This window comes from Gobius niger (genome assembly GCF_951799975.1).
Source record: "Gobius niger genome assembly, chromosome: 9".
In the NCBI taxonomy this organism is placed as follows: domain Eukaryota; kingdom Metazoa; phylum Chordata; class Actinopteri; order Gobiiformes; family Gobiidae; genus Gobius; species Gobius niger.
This window is the reverse complement of record NC_136860.1, coordinates 18,935,803-18,956,237: the sequence shown is the minus strand read 5'-3', so window position 1 is coordinate 18,956,237 and position 20,435 is coordinate 18,935,803. Positions and strand designations below refer to the sequence as shown.

General features: G+C 40.0%; 1 protein-coding gene across 2 annotated transcripts in view; it reads right to left on the bottom strand.

Annotated features, from left to right (window-relative positions):
• Nucleotides 1–20,435, bottom strand: part of LOC306967996 (glypican-6-like) — a 98,856-nt gene that overhangs the window by 56,070 nt on the left and 22,351 nt on the right. For both annotated transcript variants that reach the window (XM_079563230.1, XM_079563231.1), the window contains exon 3: nucleotides 2,536–2,927. In XM_079563230.1, coding sequence (XP_079419356.1) covers nucleotides 2,536–2,927 — 392 coding nt within the window. The remainder of the gene's footprint in view (nucleotides 1–2,535; nucleotides 2,928–20,435) is intronic.

The window sequence follows — 20,435 nt, the reverse complement described above, 5'->3', positions numbered from 1 at the left end:
GTCCCAGACATATGACCTGGTTCCCGGGTCCCACTGAAATGTCAAAGGGTCGAGCTGGGACATGCTGGCTCGTAAGCAATGCGGCGTGTAACTCAGTAAACACATACTAACAACACATCCTCTGTGGCAGAGTATAAATTGAGCTGCAGCACGACTACTGTGCATGAGGGGGCGAGGGGACACTCCAAGTTCAACAAGGGCAAGACTCAAAGAAAGAGAAGTAGCTTGGTCGAGAGTAGCATATTGCCTCTTAGCTTGATGAGGCCCTCGGAATATTTCTCTTTGTCTGTATTTACATGCAGGGAAAAAAAGTATTAAACTATTAAAACTATTAATGTATTTATTTTTTTGTAAAAAAGCTAGATTGCTTGTCAACAACACTAATTTTCTCACATCATCACAGCACTCAATTCTAATCAACAGCAAAGCCACAAAGTACATGGTAATAAAAGGTATCTGCGTCCTCTGCATTTGAAAGATACGTTCAATGCCACTGGAGCCATGATCCTTTTGATCTTTTTCACACAAGTACCAAGACAATAGGCCTTTTCCACATACTCAGCTCAGCACAGCTCAAACCTACATAGTTGCAAAACAAGCAAGACACCACAAGTACAACACCAAATGAAGGTGGCGGAAACAAAGCCAGAGAAGTTTACAGACTGTGAGGTGAACACTGTGGACAAAAAAATCCTTTTTAACTAAAATTATTCAGAAGTACCAAGCCAAGAACTCAGGGAAAGAAGCAGCTAAAAGACAAACCATGAAGGTAACGGTGGCTAATTTTAGCAGTCACAGTCTCTGAAAATCACCTTTTACAACCCTGTGAAATTTTAAATTGCGTAATTCTTAATTCAGAGGGCTGTCTTGTCTTTTCTCAGCAAATCACAGCCCAGCAGTCTGTTCACGTCACGTGAGGTATCGACTCAGGGGTCTACACAGACACAAAATGGGACCTGGTCTGACACCAAACTGAAATGCTCTAAATAAGGGGTGGATATGCGCAGTGTAACACTGTGCCATGCTGGCCATAACAATAAAAAACATGCTTCCCAAATATCACCAAATCTAAAGCAGGTCTAAAAAGGTTCAAATAACTTCACCAGTGTAAACATTAGAATGGATGACATAAAGTAGAACTAAATAAGAATTACCAAAAAGAAGAGAAAAAAAAAAAACATCAAATATAGCATACTACCAAAAGCAATTCTTATGGGTTACTTGCGCTTGTGTTTCACAGCAAGAAGGTCTCAGTTTCGATCCCTGGACGGGGCCTTTCTGTGTGGAGTTTGTATGTCATCCCCTGTTTCTGCGCAGGTTTCCTCCGGGTACTCCAGTTTCCCCTACTACTAATAACATGTACAATAGGCCAGGATGAATGATGTGTGTGCGTGAATGAAGGCTGGAGATCAGAGGGACCGGTGGCGCAGATGTGTGCCTCTGCCAGTCCACCCCAGGGGAAACTGTGGAGTGTGGAGTGAATGAGAAACAAATCTCCAACGCTGTGTGAAGCGCTTTGGGGGATTTCTCCATTGTGAGATCAATAAAGTCCTATCTTATCTCTTATCTTAGCTTATAAGATAAGACAAACCTTATCTTGAGTCATGTGAAAAGCGCTATACAAATGATCTTCCATTCCACCTATGGTATTGTTTGAGAACTACTGGTCGAGATTGTGAGTCAAAATCCTGTTAAACAACTGCATTAACCCTAGGCCTTACTGTATATTGCTCTGCATGCAGTACTAAGGCCTTAATCAGACCTTAATCTCAATAAGTTACTCCAGCTGTAATGATTATTTTCACACATCCAATAAAGTACATACAGCTTTTATTCCTTCTCTTGGCCTGTTGTTGTGTACAGTCCTGTGGCTCCATAAATATTTATAATAGTGCAGATAATCCAATCTTACTGATAGCAATGTGGTAATAGCACAAAGAAGCTCGGGTGACTATAGGGATTTGCAGCTTATCGCCTCCACTAAAAGCATGGATAACCCCGAGCTACTGTTTCTTAAATCCGAGCCTTTGCACAGTCTACAAAATTTCAGAGGCTCACAAGTGCACTGTAAAACTCTGCACCAAGATTGCATACTATCAAAGAATACACATCTGAGCGAGTTCAGTGTGAGTAATGGCCTTTCTTGAGTGGATGAACAAATATTATGCTGTAGAGCAATAACCTGCAATGTAGAAAGTACTTTTTTATCTCAAGCCATCCATAATCATTCTAGCTCTTTGCTGAGAAAAGAGCCCTGAGTCCACACACTTGTGCCAAGAGGAAAGACAAAGTAGTAGGGAGGTAAAAGTCTAATTTTGTTATTTAGAGTGCTATAATAATTTCAAATACAACACAATATACTGAATGCTATACCTTTTCGCTCAGAGTGCTTTCCATTTGGCTTGTTTTAAGTAGCCGTCTTACTGAAGTACAGTTTTTGAGTACTTCCTATATCCACCTTTGGACCGCTTTCTCAAGGGTACCACCTAATAGTTACTTAAACATAAGTATGTATTGTGCTGTTGGTGAAATTACCTTGGACACTCTCTGGGCCACCTCACGGCCGACGGAGAGCCCCTGCACAAATGTGCGTGCGGCGATGAACGCGCGGGTAACCTGAGCCTTCAGTTTCCTGGGCACGTCTCCAAAGGGCTTAAGCTCATCCGTGTACTTGCTGATGCACTCCAGATAGTCCTCGGTGATGACATACTGGGAGTTGAGCAGCGTGAACATGCGCTCCAGCAGCCGTGACCAGAAGTCATTGAGCATTTCCTCCAGGTTGACGTTCCCCCCGGTGTAGTATCGCTTCAGCTCGGCAAATAGGTTCTCGAATACCTCCGAGTTCTGCATGTAAGGCTTGCCGTAGGTTTTGACAAACATCTCATTAAGGGAGCGCTCCGTGTTCTCCAGCAGCTCCAAGAAGAATTCTGGGGAAAAGAGGAGAATGAGATGAATTAACTTTTGTGGCAAGTGTTACACCGCACAGATGCAAGCATAGTCGAAAAGAGAATGGTTCAAATGGAAATGTGCAATGTTCGATTAAGATATATACTGAATTTATGAAAGTATTTTGGAAGATGACAACAGACTACAATCCCTTTCTTCTAGAGTAAATGGATTTCTGGCAGGCAATTCATGTACCTTTCCTATTCTGTATCCACCCCGAATAAAGTATAAAATCTTGGTAGAGATTCTTGAATAGGATGTGTTCTCCTCAGCCATTTATACACAGAAACTTGGATGGATCTCGACATGTGAATCAAATACCACTGCATTTTAAGTATTCTTTGAAAATGCACATGATTTTGCTTTGAATAACTAATAGCTGCCCTTTAAGGCATCAAACATTCAACGCGCATGCCATTGTCTTCCGCTGAGTGCATAATAAAGATTCATAATGACAGATTTTGTTTGTAAAGTTTCCAACTGTTTTGCATATTCACTTTAGGCAAGTTTCATTTGCTTGGTGACCTCTATGACTTACCATAAAATTGAAGAAGATAATACGCCGTATCACACCATCTGCTATCCATAATGATAGCCCGATCTCTCAAGGACCAATATTAAAATTAAATAGCCTTTCAAAAAACCTGCACATTCAAGAATAAAGTGAAATAGCTCGGGACTAGCCGGAGTTTCTGCGGGGTGCCAAAGATTATGGGATGATTATGTTATAAGTCAGATCCAGCTAATTGAAAGAATAGTCACCGTAGAGGCATGGCCAGTCATGGGAGTCTGGAAAGTAGCAATAATTAAAAATAATGAGCTTTGAGGTTGTATCAGCGTGTCAGCTATTAATACCAGGACGTCATAGTTACTGGCAAAAGCTCCTGTCACCGGACGCACACTTTACTACCCAAGACATTATGGACAAGCTCCATGCTCAATTATTGCAGTGACAAGGCGAGCCATTTCAGGGAGGGTCATGCAGCAACCACATCTACGGTAAGAGATCCACAATGTCGCGCTCAGAGCTGTGCACATTAAAGCCACTTATGAGAATGGCGCGGACCGAATAATGGATTCAAAGTGGTCATTAGCGCAGGTGAAATTACAGATGACAGCAGGAGAAACAAAATGGCTTGCGTGGTCTGATACCTCACTAACACCTATTAAGTTACGTATAGAATACTTGTATATGTATTCGTGGGTATGAGAAATAGAGGTTTTAGAAGCTGGGATGACACTTCTGCCAAAACACTTCTGTTACATTTCAGAGGTGCTAAGTTTAACTCAAAGTGTGTAAAAAAAAAAAAAAACCATGGTAAACAAAACATGACACCTTGTCATAGCGCATACTTTTGTTTCATTCTTGCGCAATTGGAAAGTGACAGTGACAATGTTGCAGGAGTATTTTTATCTTTTTGTAGCAAGTATAGTCACGAAAAGTACATGTCAAAAAACTTTAGGTAGACAGAACAGAAGAATTGGTGGTAGTGTGGAGTGCATTGTGTCGTTATTGAAGAATGTGGATGCAACAGATGCTTCACATTGACTGCATTAATGGACTTTGTCATATAATTAACAAATGAATGAATGAATAAATAAACGGCATACTTCAGGTTAAAGGTATGATGTAATTATGATTGACAAAGTATACAATGGGTATGGCATTACTGACAGAATTAAGCGCTATACACTCTTTTAAGAATTATTAGACAAATTGTATTTCAGTGCCATAGATAAAATAAAATAAAATAAAATAGAGTTTTCCAATGAAACTCATGGAGGTATTGTGTCTCAGGGCTCTTTGAATCACTGACATCAATCTCAGACAGCTGGGATGATTAGTTGTCAGGTTAAGCCCAGTAAAGGAAAAAAATACTGAAAAAGGACGTTCAACATTATTAAACAGACCAACATTTTCAAGCAATAAGGGAAAGAAAAAGGATCTCTGCTGATAAAAAGCGTGAAATAGTTGAATGCCTTCAACTAGGTATGAAAACCTTTGATATTTCACGAAAGATTAAGCGTAATCATCGTACTGTTAAGAGATTTGTGGCTGATTCAGACACACACAGATTTGTGCAGATATAGGCACAATGAGGATGGTTTCTGCCAGACAAATACATCAGATGAATAGAACAGCAGCTACAAAGCAGGTATTTGAAGCTGCTGGTGCCTCTGGAGTCTCCCGATCATCAAGGTGTAGGACCCTCCTGAGGCTGCAGTTGTGCATAAACCTCATAATATCCAGCCTCCCATAAACTGTTAATTGAAGCTCATGAACAGAAATGGCTGCAGTGGCTCCGAAATACATGAAGACTAATTTTCAAACAGTCATGTTCAATGATGAGTTTCCAGACCTTAAAGGCGCATTATGGAACTTTTTATGAGTAAAATAGTTGCTATTTGATCTTATTTACCTGGTAGTGGCCCAGTGGCTGTATGAATAATCAGCATCACAGTGGTCTCTACAATGCTCCAGGATCAATTGTTTTAGAGGTTTTATAGTGAGAGGGTCCGTCAGCAGTGAAAATCTTCAAATCTTCTTAATACATGGGGTTCACTTACTTATTCACATGCTGTTGTGATTCTCTCAGGTGCAAAATATCTTGATATACTTGTGACCATCTGTTGCCCTTCCCTTTGTGTGAGCATTTGCTGAGCTTAAACCGTTTTAAACACTAACTTCTGCCTGAAGCTGTCCATTCTCTCCTATGGTCGCTAAGCTAAGTGATTAATCTAGCCAGTTACACGAGAGAGTGTCAAGAAAATTAATGTGGCTTTCTTGGACTGTGATGTTTAAATTTGTGGACAGCATAGGCTCTATGCACACAAATGACACGTGACTCCGAGTGCGATCTCTGTTGTTGTTCTCACAATAAGGATTAGCGATGTCGTACACAAATCAACGAAGAGATCTAGAAAACATCAGGGACAGTGAGATAACTGATGAAGTCACTGGGACGTGTTAAAAACAATACATTGGATGTAAATACTTGAATGCAAGAAACATCCGTGTTCACTGAGGAAGAACTTTCTCAGATCTCAAAGCTAACGACAAGTATCAAAAAGTAACACCACAAAACTTAAACAACTAAAAAGCATCAATATTAAAGACGGACCCATTATTTGAGCGGCTCATTCAAAATCTTAGTGTCATTTGATTTAGTGTAAACCGTTAGCTTCAAGACAAAAAAACAGTTTGATTGATGGTAAATCTATTGACTAGAAAAAAATTCACATTTCAAACAATGGGATTTTTCAGTGTGCATTTCAAGTGCATATCCACAAGGTTGCACAGATTAGATCATGCTTTCAATAACTAGGAAATAGACCGTAATGTCGTAGCAGCTTACTGTAAAGCAGTGATCTTCAAATCAGGCTCGCCTCCAAGGAGTGATCAGTGAAACAGCAGAACAGTCAGTTCTGAGTGGTCTCTACACAACCAGTTTAATCAAAGAGCCAATTCTCCAAGACAAATACAAAAGAATGATTTTGAGGAATCTATTTCGCATTTTTTTGTTTAACATAAGTCCATATGTGTTCATTTCATTTGCCTTCATTGAGAATCTACAATAAATACTCTCGAAATTACATTTTTTCATGTAATTTCGTTAAATATACATTAAAAAAAAAGTACAATTACAAAATGGCTGCCAGGGCTGAGCTGATCATTCTAGAGGATTACCATGGCAACGGACAGCATTGCATGATAGAAGGGGGAAGGAAATATCTTTTGGGAAACACAATTTTCCACTCTTTTTAGCAGTTTTCTGGCTGAATATGAACTTAATTATCACACACAAATAACATCAAGTGTAAATTGGGTCCATATGGATGTTTTTTAACAGCATATTGTTCAGCAGAAGCGGGAAAAAAGGCAGTCGTAGCTAGCTTTAGCATAAAGCATGATGCTAGCAATGAGCATTCTCTGTTACTTATATGGGCTGTTGAACCACTTTGCTCCTCCCTATGTCATGTATCTTTATTTAGTAGAAAATCTTCATAATTCAGCATTTGTTCAAGTAGTTTTTGAATAATTGTTGAAAGTTTACATTTTTCTCTTTCTTCAAGCATGACCATATATGGGCGATTCCAGAGATTCCAGGTTAGAATGCAAAGTCACATGACCTGATCTCCATGGAAACTTGAAATGCCTAGATGCTTTGCTTAGTGCATACAGACACTTCGGATCAAAACGAACACCATTTTCTTCGCTCTTTCGGCTACTGGAAGCAGTAACATGGGTCTTTTTGAGTATTTTTGGTACGTTTTTTCCGTTTACTTTCAAAACGAGGCTATGTGCACTTGCAAATGTGGCGTAGATAAGGAGGCATTTCATTATGAGGCCACTAAGATACAGATCTTACAACAAGGGTGCATAGTAAATTCCTTCGTCCGCGATCTGCATGTAAACTTTTTTGTTGGCCTTGCCGTAGCCATTCTGGTAATATTGTTCTTTAAACTCTTAAGACAAATGCCGATAGAACAATGTTTCCTACGTAACTACGTAAGAGCAGTCCTAATTTTCCCATTTTTCCTTGTAATAGCAACCCTAACATCAGACTATTTTTCAGCTAATTTCTTTCCAATACAGACAGCGGCTAAAGTTAATTTAGTAGAGTATTTAGCGACACGGTACTTTGATTTGACACAGTCTGTTGACAAGACAGACGTCTGCTTGTGTTCTTGTGGGCTAAATAAGGAATATGTATTTCCTGATGTCGTCAAACAGGTCTTGATTCAAGAAGGGGGCATGCTACACCCCTTTCTCAACAGACAGGCGATGGAGTTTTTGGTTGGAGCTGGCTTAGTCATTTTTATATTGTATATAATACCGGCAGTCATCCCTTGCTTTTGCCTTGTGTTATGTTTAGTCAAGCTATTACTAATTTTAATCGCGGTTGGGCTCCCGTGTTGTTCACGTGCAGAGAGGGGTTGTTGTAGCATCTGGGAGAAAGCCGTAGTGTTCCATTACAAAGCATAACAGGGAAGGGAGAGCCTGGTCGGTACTTGGATGGGAGCCTGGTGAATGTAGTGAGTGTGTTGGTGGGGGTTGGAGGGGTCAATGGTGCAGACTGGTTGCCTTGTTTCCTCAGTCTACCCCAGGGCAGCTAAGGCAACAACATTAGCTTGAAAGCAAAGTCTAATAAAGAAATTTTCACACACTGTCAAATCCTTGGAGATGGTTTATCTAAATTGCAATGTTTCGACCCAACAGTGTCTTCCTCAGGTAAATAATTCTTTGCCTGAGGAAGACCCTGCAGGGTCGAAACGTTGCAATTTAAATAAACCTTCTCCAAGGATTTGACGGTGTGCGGGAATTTCTTTATTAGGCCCGAGCGCCATCAAAGGGCCTCTTGTAATCGTATATACAGTATATATATATATATATCCCCCAAAGTGCGCGGTCGTGCACGTTCCGTGCATTATATATGTATGTGCACGGGACGTGCACGACAAGAAGTTCGCGTTAGTGAGTGATTGAGAGGAGGGGAGCGCTTCGTGCTTGTTTTATGTACGCTCTGCGCACTTTGGGTGAGTGCGCTCCGCTTTGTTCCGCGCACTGTCCAAATACAATGTTTGTTTTCTGACACATGTGCACGTGCATGTATCAGAAAACAAACATTGTAATTGGACAGTGCGCGGAGCAGAGCGCACTCACCTAAAGTGTGCGGAGCGAACATAAAACAAGCACGAAGCACTCCCCTCCTCTCAATCACTCACTAACGTGATCTTCTTGTCGTTTTTTTTTGCATTATATATGTATGTGCACGGGACGTGCACATACATATATAATGCAAAAATCAACATTGTAATTGTACAGAGGCCATAAAAGTCAATGGGCAACTGGTCACTGACGGGCATGAAGTGCCCATCAGTGACCCAGGACCTCTAACATGAGGTAGGAATGTTGGTAGGAGTGCTTTCCGAAAATATATAGTTAATGGTACCCGCATAAGCAGGAACACTGATTTCATGTGGGAATATTATCTTTCTTTCTTTCTTTCTTTCGCACCATCGCGATTTTCACCCAGGGAACATGCCGAAACTTTTGACTATTTCTAAATTTTTAATTTCAAAATATTGGCGACTTCATTTTTAAGTCCAGTTAAGGGAAAAAACTACTGAAAAAGTATGTTCCACATTATTAAGCAGACCATCATTTTCAAGCAATAAGGGAAAGAAAAAGGGTCTCTCTGCTGATGAAAAGCATGAAATAGTTGAATGCCTTGGTCTCGGTATGAAAACCTTCGTTATTTCATGAAAGATTAAGCGTAATCATTGTACTGATAAGAGATTTGTGTCTGATTCAGACACACATGGGTTTGTGCAGATAAAGGCACAATGAGGACGGTTTCAGCCAGACAAATATCAGATGAATAGAACAGCAGCTACATAGCAGCAGACAGGTATTTGAAACTGCTGGTGTCTCTGGAGTCTCCCGAACATCAAGGTGTAGGACCCTCCAGAGGCTTGCATAAACCCTCTATCCGTCCTCCCCTAAACTGTTCATTGAATGCTGACGAGAAGAAACAGCTGCAGTGGGCCCAGAAATACGTATGACATGGTGCATTGTCATGCATGAAGATGTTTTTATTAGGGAAAAAACAATTCTTCTTTTTGCAAAGTCAGTTAAATGAAATGGCATAACACAAGTTCCTTCACCTTACATGAAGGACAGATGCTCAGCTACCGTGTCTCAAAACGCAATGCTCGAAACATAACAGTGTTTTTCGCATGGCATTTATGTAATCTGACCTGACAAGACTGGAACATTTAAAAACAGCTTCTTTATTACATTTTATGACTTGGGCTGTGGGTGTTAATGAATTAGTGCCAACTTATGTCTGTGGGCTTGTATTTTAAAGAGGCATATTAGCCCACAGGCTTTTGGTTACTAAATTATAGCATGTTTCACAGCCAAAACCGGCTATTTCAAAAACTGAAAGCGACTGACAAGCATGGGGAAAGATTTAAACAAACTGAAAATATCCATTTCCTTTACCACCAAAATATTGATGCAATGATTATGTCATGATGGATAATGCTGTGCCAGGAGGTTCCAGTAAATGACCAGACTTGCAGGCAAAAGAGTGTCAATATTCAACAACACATTGAAATACATCAGATGAGATCAAAGCCTATACATACTTTAATGCTACGATGTAATTTTAAAATGTTTCGATTTATCCTGGAACACACAGTCATTCTCTATCATGAAACTTAGTCTGAACTGAAATAGCGGATAATTTTTTCATGTCATGGACTGGTGAGACACATACTGATTAATGGCTTTTTAAAACATTTATTACTTTTGACAATAATCAATTTGGTAAAAGGCCCAGTGGCAGTGACTTAATTGCAAGGCATTTGAATTAAAATATAATTAATTAGGAGCATAAGTGGAAAAGTAATCCATTGTTAATATGTGTGGTTTATATTTGACACATTTAAGCATGGTTCATTAGATAAAATTAATTAAATTGAGAAAAGACCGTGAGTGCATACGAGCGGTGTAATTACTCCAACTCCAGACTCCAAGACACAATGGAAAGGAATATTTAGTGAAATTTTTGACAGAGGGAATAATCAGGGGAGCTGGCATAAATATTTAATAGAATTACTAATTAAGATGTCTGTCTGTAAGAGCTATTATAGCAGTGGAAACGCCGGACGGGGCAATCCCACCAGTCTGAAGCTCCCTCCACAGACTCCAGTGATAGATCGGAGGCGTGTGGGATCCCTCACTGTGCGCACGGTGGCACACTGGCTTTCTGTGGGTGATAAAAAACAAATGCCGTATTTGTGAGGCTCCAAAGCTGCGTGCGCTCACCGAAAAGCCACTGATGGATGCTATCCTCCATGTCAGACGTGTCAGTAAGTTCCTCTCCTTCACACGTCTCAGAACACCGCGCGCCTCTTTTAAATCATTGAGCTCGCTGATGGAAAGAAAAAAAGGCAGGCTGCGTGCTTTACATTTAAAAGACGGGGTGTCTAGTGTGTTAGCGCATTCGCCGTACTGTAATGCCTTCGGAGGACACCTGAATGAAGACGGTGGAATCCATTATTGAGGAGGTAAGGCAAGTGACGAGAAATGTGTGAAGACCTCCACCAAGACAATAGCTCTATTTCACAAAGTCTTATTTGCATTGGTACGAATACAGTGTCGAGAACTGGGTTCATAGGAATCAGAGTTACTCTATAATAAATAGAGGCCATATCGGCTATCGGCCGATCTGATGCTGATAAACGCCAATATCTCCGGAACCGAAAGTGATAGAGATGTCCCGTTTTTTTTTGCTCTGGAAAGAGCTCAGAGATTTAATATATACAACACAATATGCACATGCAGCCCATTTTGAAGCTCAGAACCTGGAGAATTCAATCGCTGAGTTAGTTTTAAGCTCAAAATGCTGCGGTTAGCATCAGTGTGCTAAAGCTAGCGGCAGGATGCTAATGCTAACATCAACTAAGCAAGGCTGGGATGGAAACTATGATTGGATCACTTAAACAAATAAAATAAAACCGCTGCTGCAGTGGCCAAGTGTTTGTATTTTTATTTCATGAAATAACTGATCATCAGATCACTTTATGTAAAATGTTAATTTTAGTTCAACCTAAAGCCTGTCATTTCCAGGTGCGTACCTATGTTCCCCGGGTCCGATGTTCCCCCACTTGTATTGACATATACCTATATTGGTTAGAAGAGTTTACTGCAGGACTTTAATTGTTAGGCGCATGAAGACGCCCAGTCGTTCCCTGGGTCCGGTGTTCCCCAACCCGGGGACCCTACACATACCTTGTCTAATGTCTAAGCATGATTGTAGGTTGGTTGTGAGTGGGTGGTGCTAAGGGCTAATGGCACAGATTGGTAGCCTCGCTTCTGTCAGTCTACCCCAAAGTAGCTGTGGCCACTGTAAACCTGCTGTCACAGCCTCTCACCTGGGACTACAGTTGAAAATGATATTGTAGCCATCTGTTCTGGTCTGGTTTGTTGTGGAATGTCCCTTTCTAATAAATAAAAAGTACTGTTGTTCTTGTAAAAATATGCTATTCATAACAAAACCTCAAATCTAAGGCATTCAGTCCTGCTCTATCTGTGACATGTGTTCGGGAGTTACTGCATGAAGCTTATGCTGCAATAGAGGTTTATTTTTAGAATATTTATAATGAAAAATATTATTGTGAAAAATCCTTAAAATTCCACAATATATACTGCCTATGCTATATGCGACCAAAAAAAATGAAATAAGAAGAAACTAATTTTAAAAAAGCACATTTTTGGTTATATTGCTGGTGTTAAGTTAAATAGTGGCTGAAAAGGATATAGGCCAGATGGGTAGTTTTGACTTACAGAGTTTTTTTTTTCCCCCCAACTTTATTTTACATTTTTAAGGCACATAACAAATACAAGTGAAAAACCACAATTCAAAATAGACTATGCCAAGATAGACATAGAAAAACAATAGAACAATCAACAAAATCATAAACACAACACAAAAAAAACATTACATTCACCATAAAATTATTTCTCAATGATCTACACGAAACCAGACGAACAAAAAACAACAAAAAAGGACAAAGACCAAAACGAAAAGCAGGTGCCAGGGATTAAGGAATTGTAAGGTGTTAGTTATGTTGATATGAGCAAAATGTTTAATCGGGTACAAAAGGGAAATTAATTCTTCTGAGAGTCTCAAATAAAGGGTTCCATGTTTTCGAAAATTTGTCAAGGGAGTCTTTCACAATAAAACGAATCTTTTCTAATTTAATAAAATACAGTACATCTCGTAGCCAATGAATATAAGATGGAGGTGTTGGGCTTTTCCATTTTGTTAGTATAGCCCGACGTGCCAGAAGAGTCATGAAAGCCAGTGACGATTTCTGAGAAGCTGAGAGAGGTACCCGAGAAGGTGCAATACCAAATAAGGCAGTAAGTGGATTTGGGTGAACTGTTTTACCAACTACACCCGACATGATTTCAAAAACTTTATCCCAATAGTTTGACAGTTGTGGACAGAGCCAAAAGGTGTGTATTAGATTTGCAGTTGGATGTTGGCATCTGTCGCATAATGGTGAAACGTTTGGGTACATTTTAGCTAAACGCGATTTGGTGTAATATATTCGATGTACAAATTTGCATTGGATAAGACAATGTTTAGCGCAAATCGAAGATTTGTGTACTAGCAATAGAATTTGTGACCAGAGCTCCTCTGATATGACCTCCCCCAAATCCTCCTCCCAGCGGACTCGAATTGTATCCGTGGCTTGTGGACTAACTGAGGTAATCTGATTATAAGTAACAGAGATGGCACCCTTGAGAGTAGGGATAGGTTGCAAAAATATATCAAAAGATGAATTTCCTGGAGCGTTTGGGAATGTTGGAAACATACTATGAACAAAACTACGTACCTGCAAATATCGGAAAAAATTGTTGCGAGGTATACCAAATTTATCCAAAAGTTGTTGAAACGAAGCAAATATATTATCAATGAACATGTCCCTGAAAGATTTAATTCCCATCCTTGACCATAGAGTAAATGCTGTATCCAACAGGGAGGGTGCGAAAGTATGATTAGATGCAAGTGGGGCATATAAGGAAAAGGATTGCAAGCCAAAGCATCGTCTGAACTGAAGCCAAATCTTCAATGATGATTTTACTATCTTGTTGCCTGTATAAGCAGACACTGGGAATTGAATAGGAGAATGAAGCAATGCTAACAATGAAGTTGGTTTAACAGAGTTTGCCTCCATAATAAGCCAAGCGGCAGAATTTGAAGCATCAAATTGAAGCCAGTATCTAAATATTCTAATATTACAAGACCAGTAATAGTATTTAAAGTTAGGAAGGGCCATGCCGCCAAGTTGTTTAGATTTTTGCAAATACTGTAAACGTAAGCGAGGAACCTTCTTGTCCCATAGAAATTCACAGATAACAGTATCAAGTTTCCTAAAAAAAAGACTGTGTCAAAAAAATTGGGATACATTGAAACAAGTATAAAAAACGGGGAAGTATATTCATTTTAACGCAATTGATTCGTGCAACTAGAGAAAGTCTTAAGATTGACCAACGGTCTAGATCTTCTTTAATGCGCAACAATAAAGGGGAGAAGTTGGCGGCAAAAAGATCCTGAAATTTTGAGGTTTGACTTACAGAGTTAACAATGAAGTTTAATGGACTACAATCTTTCGAAACATTATTCCTGGCAGCGATACCATAATCACCATTCGTTTATTTTTTTCATTACCCTGATAGACACAGAATATAGTCACTCTCTACAATACAGCGAGTGGATCTGGAGTCTCTCAAGCAGGGCTGACGCACAGTTACTGCAGACGGTGTTGTGAACCTGAGCTGACCTTAAACACCAACCGAGGCGCTGTAGATGTGACTGGAATGACATCAACAGCTAGGACCCGAATGGAAGTTGGCAAGGCAGAATTAATTACTGAGGTCCTGTGAACTGTGAACAGCTGTAACTTAGAAGGACGTGGAGTGGCTCTGATTAAAAGTTCCCTACATGCAAAGACACATCACGTCTTTCTCTCGCAGCGTTTAATTATCTCCTAATGGATAAAGAAACCTGTGTGAGAAATACCGGGGCTCACAATTACATCATTCCTGCTTGCAAAATAGTAAGGCAAAAGTCAGGATGATTTTACAAAGACTCGTATGTTGCACCTCTTAGAATGAGTATTTAGGTTTTTTTTAAATTATTATTATTAGCTAAAGTAGAGCTAAGTAACTCATGCCCCAAGAGGCCATAAGCGCCACTGCAGGTGTCGTAGCATGTTGCAGTTTTTTACTCATTAATTGTACGTGAGAATAAATACTTCACTGAAAGAAAAGATAAAGGGAGAGAGGGATATTGTACATCCAATGACACAATGGAGATAATTTGTTTCACTCAAACTTGGCTGTAAACACTGTTTAAGTGGCGCTAGCCCGCAGTTAGCTTTGCCCGTTTGCCTGCTTCTTCTTCGTGATGTCATTTGTGTGTATTGCGCTTCCGACCCGGAGGGACTACGAAAAGGATGTATTAGGGTAAACATACAAGCTTCTTAGTTCTTCTTTAAGTTTTTGAGTGGAAAAATAATTTACTTTAGGTATCTCCATTAATCTTTGCCTGCATCCACTAAGGCGGGATTTTTAGTCTCCAAATCCAAGGCTAATAGAAACATTATCATTCTCCTTTATGGCTCCAATTAAAACGGCATGGATAGCATAACAAATATTGTTTAATGGTACAGTTAACCAATTTTTTACCACAGTACTGATACTAAAACAACAGAGAGGTAGCCAGCCCCTCGTACTTCTGATTAAAGAGCTTGACACTGCAACCTGTCCTCTTCTCAAATGTGCTATACTTAATTCAGCCAACATGTAACTCACAGCGCCTGTTATCCTGCCTCACAGAGCCTGTGTACACTCACAGTCTACTGCTATGAAGAGTCCTTCAAATTCAAGTGTCAATCAGCAGTTGGCTCATTGATTGTTATAGCAGGAAGCATATGTGTCTGCAGAGGGCTGGGCCAATGAGTCTTCTTGTCTCCAATGTCTCCTTTATCCATTTTTTTTAATAGAAGTGAAAAAAAATGATAAACTCACAGTAACAGAATATAGAAAATATAGAGACATGTAGGTTAAGTATACAATTTAAATGTACCAACCAGGTCATGCTAGACAAAGGAAAGCACATATCTTGAAATCTGATAGTATAACCTGAATTGCGGGAAGCGAATGCAGAAATTGCATCAACGGTTCAAATTGCATAAATTGATTAATTAGCATAATCTCATTTGCATAAACTGGTAAAATGCATAAAATGTCATGTTGCATAAACTGTATTCACCTTATTCCGCCCCGCCCACTTTTGCCTCTTTTTGCGTTGTCCAGACACTTCCGGTCGAGCGCAAAGCCCGTTCATTTAAACGGAGAAAGAGGGAAACTATTCTCCGCTCAAATCTGATGTTTAGTCGATTGAAATCAGTGCTTGATTGGCAGAAGCTGCACAAATGGCTGAAAGGCCTGGAGTCTCCCCATTGGCTGGATTCCCCCATACACACTAATGGGCCAGGTCCACATACACACCAATGCAAAAAATTCAAACTCCCGTTTAAAAAAACTGGAAAACTGCAGAAGGCCATTTTTTTCTCAGAACCCACAAGTTGCAGAAGCTGAACATGCACAAAGTGCAGAAATTGCAGAAAATGCAGAAAAAGTGCAGAAAAGCATGGATTTGCGGAAGCCCCATTATAAGTCAATGGGAAAAATCGCCCACATTTTGGCCGATTGCGGAAAAAACGTAAGTTGCAGAAGTCCCAAAAGTAATAGCACCTTCTCCTCAACATGCGGAACATTTTGATGCATAACTTGCATAAATTGCACAAAGCATGAAAGTGCTGAAAGCTGGCGAGGAATAATAATAAAGAACATGAAAACCAATAATTGACTGCGGAAGAATTCCGCAGTCAATCAATAATAACAATATTAATGCACATGAGATTGGTTGGGCATGATCAGTGGGATACATCCAGGACACTGACAGAGACACTGACTTTTTCATTCAAACAGTGAAACCTCCAAAGGTTGCACAATCACGTTATAAAAGTTGAAATTCCCAAAAAAAAAAGAAATCCTTGAAGTCTTTTCTTTTTGAAAATGCAATAGGACTATGTTTCAAAGGAGAGATATTTCTACCTGTATGCTACGTTTCCCTAGACTGTCTTCTTAAAAGTCCCCAAGAGTTTGCTGAGAAAGCTTTCCTCCGCTGCGCAGCCATACATTTATGCACTTGTACATCCACACTTGGCAGCTGGCAAGTGCTCTATGGCCTTTTATGGCTGGCTGCTCCTGGAGATAACTGCTTTGCTCAAGGGCAGCAGTGACAGCAGCTGGCAGATGTGCACTGGCAGTTATGCACATTAGCACTGTCCAAACTAAAGCTAGAGAAAATTTAATTTGTACAACATCAATCAATCACACAAAAAACGGTTGGAATTCAGCATTGCTTTTGTCATTGCTGATGTGAAGATGATGCAAGCAACTCTCTGTAAAGTATACTAGACACTTAATAAACTATTTTTATGCCACGCATCAAATTGATGCAGAGTTTAGCAAATTATCCTCAACTCATTTAACATCTAGTGAATGCATGACTAATAATTTATATATAATAACATAACAGATGTATGCAGAGGAGGAAATCTACGCAGACACAGGGAGAACATACAAACTCCACAGAGAAAGGCCCCGTGCAGGGGATTGAACCCGGTACCTTCTAGCTGTGAAGCACAGCACTAACCTCTGCGACACCATGCCTGTCTCTCTTTGCCTCTTTGGAGTGGCAAAGCACATTAGAGTAAGTTTTTACTGCTCAGATGATGTCTCATGGTTATTTTTAGAAAATGTCTCCCATTTCAATAGATAGAGCCAACAGATAGATGTGGTTCTAAAGTCAAAGGATGAGAGCAAACTAAGAACAAAGTTGGAGAAAGTCTGATGCAGGCAGGAAGAGAGTTCGATGCACAACTACAGGAAAATGACACTACGTTTTACACAATTTCACAACATCAAGGTATAAATAAGTATTTGTGAAGTCTAACAGTGCACAGTTAGCCCCCTAGACATTTCAGATCAATTGGACACGGTGCACCGCTTGTTATTCTGTTTGTTTCCCGGCACCATGCTGTTCTGGGTCAGAGAAGGGCCAACTATCGATTAGCAATTACGACAAAGGAGGGAAGAAGCAGCCACTAGCATTCATTTGCCTAATCTTTTTAAAATATCTCCGGAGCGAAAGAAAACTTCACTGAAGGTTGCAGCGACTACTTGTTATGTGACTTTGTAAAACAACTGTGCGGTATTCTCAGATGTTTGGTGAGAGACGATATTTTTTTGTTGATCTTGGCACAGACTAGACAAAGCCCTCTCATTGTGACACAGGCTGCCGTGTCAAGTAATGTGTGGGCTGGCCAGCTCCTGTCAGCTACAGATGCGCTCCTCGCTGCATGGGGAGAATATTCATGCACTGACTCTGTGTGGGAGGCACTCCGGAGCAAGGTGCTAAACAGACGCTAAAAAGCACCCAAATGAACTTGTGTTTGATTGTTGTGGTCCCTAATGAGATGTTCCAGCCCGATGTCGATCTCAAAGCTCTCACAGCTTTAGCAAATAGAAAACCAGACTAATAACGCTTGACATGACTGAGGCTGTTGGTATTCTCGAGGAAGTGAAATTATCTGTGGGGGGAAGCATAATAAGAATCGCACTTCCAAGACCCATCTGTGAAAATGCCCTTTGGCATTGTTTACAAGTACTATGATAGTAGAGAGTTGGCACAATATTCTCTAACAGGCAGGTCTAAATGACACTGAATTAATGGTAAAGCATAAAATACACAAGTGGCTATTCCAGCTCGCAAAGACAACAGATGCCATGCCCCGGCTTGAACCAAGAATTCAAGGATTGAGGCACAAACACTTTCTGTCGTAAATAATCTACTATGAGAGTCCACATCCCTCTTAAAGACACAACACAATCAATAAATAAATAAAATGGACACCGAAAGTAGGGCTCTGACGATACGCTTTTGTCACGATGCAATATACATATCACAGTAAACAGGGATTGACATAATGATTTAATATCGTTTTGCACTTGAATATTATTGAGTATTGCAAAACTTTACCCCGAATGGCTTTAAGAAGATGAGCACATTTCTAAACAGTTACAAACCAAATGTTAAAGGAACTAGATGGAAGTTTTTATATTATAATTTTTATACTCGCTACTGCCACCTCAGGTCTTACATGTAACTGCAGTTTCTATATTAAGCTCGTGCATGACGGCACTTCGAATTAACAGCTTTTTGAGTGACAGTGCAAGATCTTGAATAGATTTGGGCTCATTCTACACATTAGGACATAGTTGTAGCAAGTAGGGGGGTGGAAAATACATAATTTAAATATTTTTAAACTCTGTCTAGTCCCTATAATCTGACATTTGGTAAAATATTGTTTTAAAAGTGGTAGGGGTGGAATGTAGGGGCAGGCCTGCAGCGCTGCCCTCACCTGTCTTCTTATTCAAGACCACTTTTGATCCACTTTTCACTGTGAAAGCAGGGGTGATCAGATAACCTTATTGATATGCATTACAGTAGTAATGCGATAAGGGTTTGAAAATATTATAAAATGGAACAAAAATGTATCGCAAAAACAATAGTTTGACCCAGGCTTTTCTAATATTCTTATATTTTTCCTATTGTTTATCCGAATCACAGCTTGCAAAATACAGGTCCATAAAATTAGAAGTAAACGCATAGAAATTCATGCAATGTGTACTGCCTTAGCAAATGTTTTTGTGTTTATTGTTTTTTACTACATGGTGCAACAAGGTCAGTCTTTTCAAAAATAGCAGTAGAAGTAGGCTCAAGGAAACAGTGTTCAAAAGCATGTTTGTGTGTCTCATGTTTGCAGGAGAGGGTGGTCAACAAAGACCCTCTCCAGACAGCACCGGGCTGCAGCGCTGAGACCTGCACAGGACATCTGCTCTGACGCTGATGAAATTATGGAAAATGGCAGAGAATCTCAGGGGGACTCCGGGTGCCTGGAGTCATGCATCTAAGTGCTGCTGGACAAACCCCCACTCCCCTGCACTGCGCCTGACATCCACTACCCTGACAGCCACCGATCAAAATAACACTTATTTATTTATGCACACTTCCTGGAACCACATCTGGCCATAAGAAGACTACTTTCCTGGAAAAAAAACAGACAGACATCATCCCAGCCTTTGTGACATTGAGTTTCTGGGCAGTGTACTATCATTGGAGAGAAGGATGCTGTAACTCAATAGCATTTTTTCAAATAATAGTTTATAAAGAATGGGCCTAGGAAGACGAGCCATTGACTGCTGCGTATTAAATGGCACTATTAGTAACTCAAACGTTATTCAGGTCTTGCCAATGGAATATATTTAGACAAACACCAATACCAATTCCTATCACTGTACATAAGACAAGTATTATGTTATTTCAAGAACAGACACATTTAATGAGGCCTAGTGTTTGAACAGCATAAAGCATGCAGCTGTTATTGACCTAGTGCACGTGGAGATGCAGCAGTGATTCAAAGTTTACCGCCATTTAATGGTTTATTGATGTTGATATTGTCACTGTAAATAGTCTTTGATTTAGCAATCGAAGCAGTACAATGTGCAATAAATGAAAACCACATTGTCCATGCTGCTCTTTTCTATTGACTTTGTTTAAGGAAATGGCCTGAACTCATGAACTCAGGATAAATATTATAAAACTTTACATTTACAACCATAAGAGATGTTTTTTTCTCCTCTTTTTTTTGTAAAATTAATCTATCCATCCACCCATTTTCTTCCACTTTTCCGTTTCCGGGTCGTGGGGGCAGCTGTTGGTGCTGCCCATATCACATTGCACCAGCGCCTTATGGCTCCTCCTGCAGGTGGT